Below are 4605 nucleotides of genomic sequence, written 5' to 3'. Positions count from 1 at the left end.
ATGCAGAAGTTGGCAGAGATATATATCTGTATGATTGTGAAGTTGCGTGGAGTTTCGTTGAGTATTGTGTTGGATAGAGATCTGGGGTTCACTTCTATATTTTGGGAGAGTTTGCAGGAAGCTTTGGGTTTGAAGTTGAGGTTAAGTTCAGCTTATCATCTACAGACTAATGGTCGGACAGAGAGGATTATTCAGTCATCAGAAGACTTGTTGAGAGTTTGCGTTCTCGAGCAAGGAAATGCTTGGGATAGTCATTGTCGTTGATTGATTTCACGTATAATAACAGTTTCCATTCTAGTATTGGAATGACACCTTTTGAAGCCTTGTATGGTCGAAGGTGCAGGACACCTTTGTGTTGGCATGAATATGGTGAGAGTGTAGTGCTTAGACCTAAGATTGTCCAACAGACTATTGAGAAGGTGAAGCTTATTCGGGAGAAGACGAAAGCTTCACAGAGTAGGAAGAATAACTACCATGATAAGAGGAGAAAGGATCTTGAGTTTCAAGAGGGAGGCCATATATTCTTGAGAGTCACTCCGGTGGCTGGTGTAGGACGTGCTTTGAAGTCGAGGAAGCTTACTCCTCGGTTTATTGGTTTGTATCAGATATCCAGGCGAGTTGTACTTGTTGCATATAGAGTGGCGTTTCCACCAAATTTGTCAAATCTACATGATGGGTTCCATGTTTCACAACTTCAGAAGTATGTTCCCGATCTGTCACATATGATTCCGATGGATGATGTTCAGGTAAGGGATAACCTTACAGTTGAGGCTCTGCCTATAAGGATTGATGATCAAGAACTGAAACAATTGATAGGCAAAGTGACTGCTCTCATGAAGGTAGTGTGTGGAGGCGCTGCCGGAGGAAATATGACTTGGGAGTTAGAAAACAGGATGCGAGAATCGTATCAAGAGTTGTTCGTCTCAAGTAATTTTCGATGGCGAAAATATTCTAAGTAGGGGAGAGTTGTAAAGCCCCAATTTTAATTAAATTAATTGTTGTAGTTTAATTATGTGATATTTATGTTTGTGTTGTGTTGATTGGTGTTTTGATGAGTTGTTTACCCTTGGTGTGGGGTAGTTGCCTTAGAAATTAAGGTGTTGAGGAGTGTGTGAGTAAAAGTATAGAAAGGATGGTGTGGTGAGTAAAACTAATTAGTTATATTAGTTATTATTTAGTTAGTTAATTAATATTAGATGAATATTAATTTAATTAATTTAATTAGAATATGTTATTATTATTATTATTATTATTAAGAAATTGGTGATAATATAATAAGTTAATAAAATAAAAAAATAAAAAAATAAAAAAAATGGAAATAGAAAAGGGGATTTGGGATAGAAACTCAAAGTATGTATCATTTGGGAGAAAAGAGAAGAAACTGAGAAATGGAGAAGAAGAGCCTAGGGCTCAAAGGGAGATTCACCATTCTGAAGGTCAAAGAATCTATTGCTATAAACTCTAAGGTAAGGGTGGGATTCTGATTATCTAAGGGTTAACATGATGATGGTGGGTAGATTATGCCATGTAGGTTTTGTGTTTTTCTTCTACGTTCATGATTATGGTGATATTCTTAATAATTGAATTGTGGGAATGATGAATTGTTGTTTTTAGAATCATAAAATTAATTGGATTGTTTGTTGTCAATGTTGGGTGATTGATTTTGTTTCAGGTCAGAGTCGAAATTGAGTTATGATGGTTTTCGGTGTAAATAAATTGGACTTTTGAACTTTAGAAAGGTGATTTTTGTGTTAAAATATGGTATAAACGATTTGTGAGAAAAATGGGGTTTTATGATGAATTTAGATGATTTTCATTTTGGAAAAGTTGTAGAAAAGTGCTTCTGCAACAGTGTGATCGGTTACCAAAATTGGAGTAACCGGTTACACGGCTTAAAAACACATTTCTAGTCATATTTTGAGGGGTGTAACCGGTTACAAGTTTTTGGGTAACCGGTCACCTTGTGTAACAGAGGCCACGCAGAGGCTGGAAAATGGTGTTTAATCGGTTACCAATTTTGGGTAACTGGTTACCGTGTATGTGTTGGCAGTAGATTGCGCTACTGGATGTACTATAACCGGTTACTGGTTTTAGGATAACCGGTTACACTGGAAGCAATTTCTTAAAAACTTTTAAAATTCATAACTTTCGTTCTGAGTGTCCGATTCGAGTGTCGTTCAAAGCATCAGAAAGCTGAGAGCATGTACTATGATTTAAAATTGGTTTCAGTACCTGAAAATGAATATTTTTCTATGTGTTGGTGTTGATATGCATTGAAATGTTTATGTGGTGGTGTGACATAACGTTAAATTCATTTATTGTTGCTTGTTATGTTGTTTGTTGATGTCGTTGAGTTGTATAACATGCGTTGATGCATGATGGCCAGTATTGGCGGTGTACATTGACTATAATGGTGGTTCATTGTGCATGATGTTGTTATTGTGTGTATAATATGTCGCATGCATTCATGTTGTTGGACAAATGGTCAATCGTTAGTGAACCTCAAATCCCATTATGTGGATTGGGTCGGTTGCTGATTTCAAAGGTGATGGAACCACTGAGACGTTATCGGAGGTGATGGTAACAAATTGATGACTTTGATCTTAGGAGGTGGGGATCGAAGTGGTGAGTGTAACACCCCTCTAAAATACCCCAAAATTTAATTAAAACATCAAAACATAAATCAGAGTAGATATGCAATTTAAGGGTGTCACACTTGACACTTCACACCGTTTTCCAAAATATCCTGTCATGCTCATTTATTTAATCAAAATAAAACATTTGCATAATTCGCAGCGGATAAAGTCTAACAACAATGCAAAACATGTAACACATTACATGTAAACTTGTTCAACAATCATCAATGAAAAACAAGTAAAACATCCCGTCCCGATGTTACATCTACCAGAGCATGACCCACTAAGGAACTACACTAGACTCCAAGGACTAGCTTCTACTCAATCACTGCTCGTTACCTGAAACATAGTTGTAAGGGTGAGTTCCTCAATCGATATAATAAGCATCATCAATTATCATGTAATGTTAAGTAAGTTAACACATTCAATCACCCTAATCAGATCACACAATCAGTAACGGCAATATCAACTCCAAAATCATACTCAACACAATCACCAAAACAACACGTATAATATTGGAATACATCCATTCATATTATACGCCATACATACATACATTATGCAATGAGACTCCATGCATGCGGTACCGACTATTCGTGAACACATAGTTCAACCTCACCGATCAAATCCAGATACGGCTACCAAGCTCACTAGTCCCACTCATTTGAGACCTAGTGACTCACATCACTAATTCCTCACCATGGGAATTAGCTACCACCCCAAGGGCTATGATATGCACGCTAAATCACCTAGCATGCAAACATCAACAACAATCCACAATAACTCACTCACTAATTCCTCACCATGGGAATTAGCTACCACCATAAAGGCCATGCTATACATGCTAAATCACCTAGCATGCAAACATCAACAACAATTCAAAATAGACATATGCTCACACTCTAAGCCATAAACAGTCCATTTACAATTGCATACATAACAGATACATTCACAGCATTATGCATACCATCATACATCATCAATATATTTATCACATAATCATATCATGTCATGCCACATAATCAATCACAGTATTAGCACACTCTACTAATACCTATACTGCTCAAAACAATGGGAAATGATCCCTACTATATCATACATCAGCTAAATTACATCACCCAGCTGAAAAGACCAAAACTGCACAACAACAGCTCAGAAAAAATCACAATTTTGCCCATACGCGTATTGCCTTGTCCCATACGCGTATGGCCCATTTCTCAGCCAATCCCATACGCGTATCACCTATCTCATACGCGTATGCTACGCGTACCACTTCCCCCATACGCGTACCAACAGAGACCAAACCACGTTCAAAACATCATCTTCCTCATTCATACGCGTATGGCCTCACCCCATACGCGTATCGCCCCCCTCCAGGCCAACTCATACGCGTATCGCCTAGTGCCATACGCGTATGACCAGAAACCAGAATTTTCCAGATCTGCAATGGTTTTCTCTGCTACGAGATTCCTCAGATCCAACCTTCCACAGTCCAATTTTACACAGCATTCGTTCATATCCTCTAACACGAATCATACCCTATTCAATTTCACAAATTCTAACATTATTCCATCTAATCCTTACGAATTTCCTTCAATTATAACTCATATTTCGTTCATCCAATATTTCACAAATTTCAGCATATATCATTCTAATCAGAGTCAAATCAATGGTTTATCACTACCCATTACATGTTAACCCATAATACCCATTAAACGACGATAAACCCCCCTTACCTGAGTTAATCCGGCAATCCGTTAGCTTCAAGCTTTTCCCTTCTTCAACCCTCTTTCTCTTGCTCTGCCTTTTTGCCTTTTCTCCACTTTTCAGCCGCTTCTCTGTTTTCACGTGAAAACCCTTTTTACCAAATGGAACTCTTTTCTAATTCCAACTCTTTATTCCAATAATAGTAATAATAATAATAATAACCCAATAATATTCCAATTATTTAATTAAGTTAATAAATATA

General features: G+C 37.4%; 1 protein-coding gene across 1 annotated transcript; it reads left to right on the top strand.

The window, feature by feature from the left end:
• Positions 1 to 305: 305 nt before the first annotated feature.
• Positions 306 to 959, top strand: LOC127093714 (uncharacterized). The gene has a single exon (XM_051032627.1). It carries the CDS (start codon positions 306 to 308, stop codon positions 957 to 959), a length of 654 nt encoding a protein of 217 aa, XP_050888584.1.
• The last annotated feature ends 3646 nt before the right edge of the window (positions 960 to 4605 follow it).

This window comes from Lathyrus oleraceus, chromosome 6 (genome assembly GCF_024323335.1).
Source record: "Lathyrus oleraceus cultivar Zhongwan6 chromosome 6, CAAS_Psat_ZW6_1.0, whole genome shotgun sequence".
Classification (NCBI taxonomy): Eukaryota; Viridiplantae; Streptophyta; class Magnoliopsida; order Fabales; family Fabaceae; genus Lathyrus; species Lathyrus oleraceus.
Note: the sequence above shows the minus strand (reverse complement) of the source record. Positions and strands in the feature narration are given on the sequence as shown.

What these genes read in the sequence shown, in the direction of transcription:
- LOC127093714 (XM_051032627.1), top strand. Translation starts at nt 306, where the DNA reads ATGACACCTTTTGAAGCCTTGTATGGTCGAAGGTGCAGGACACCTTTG.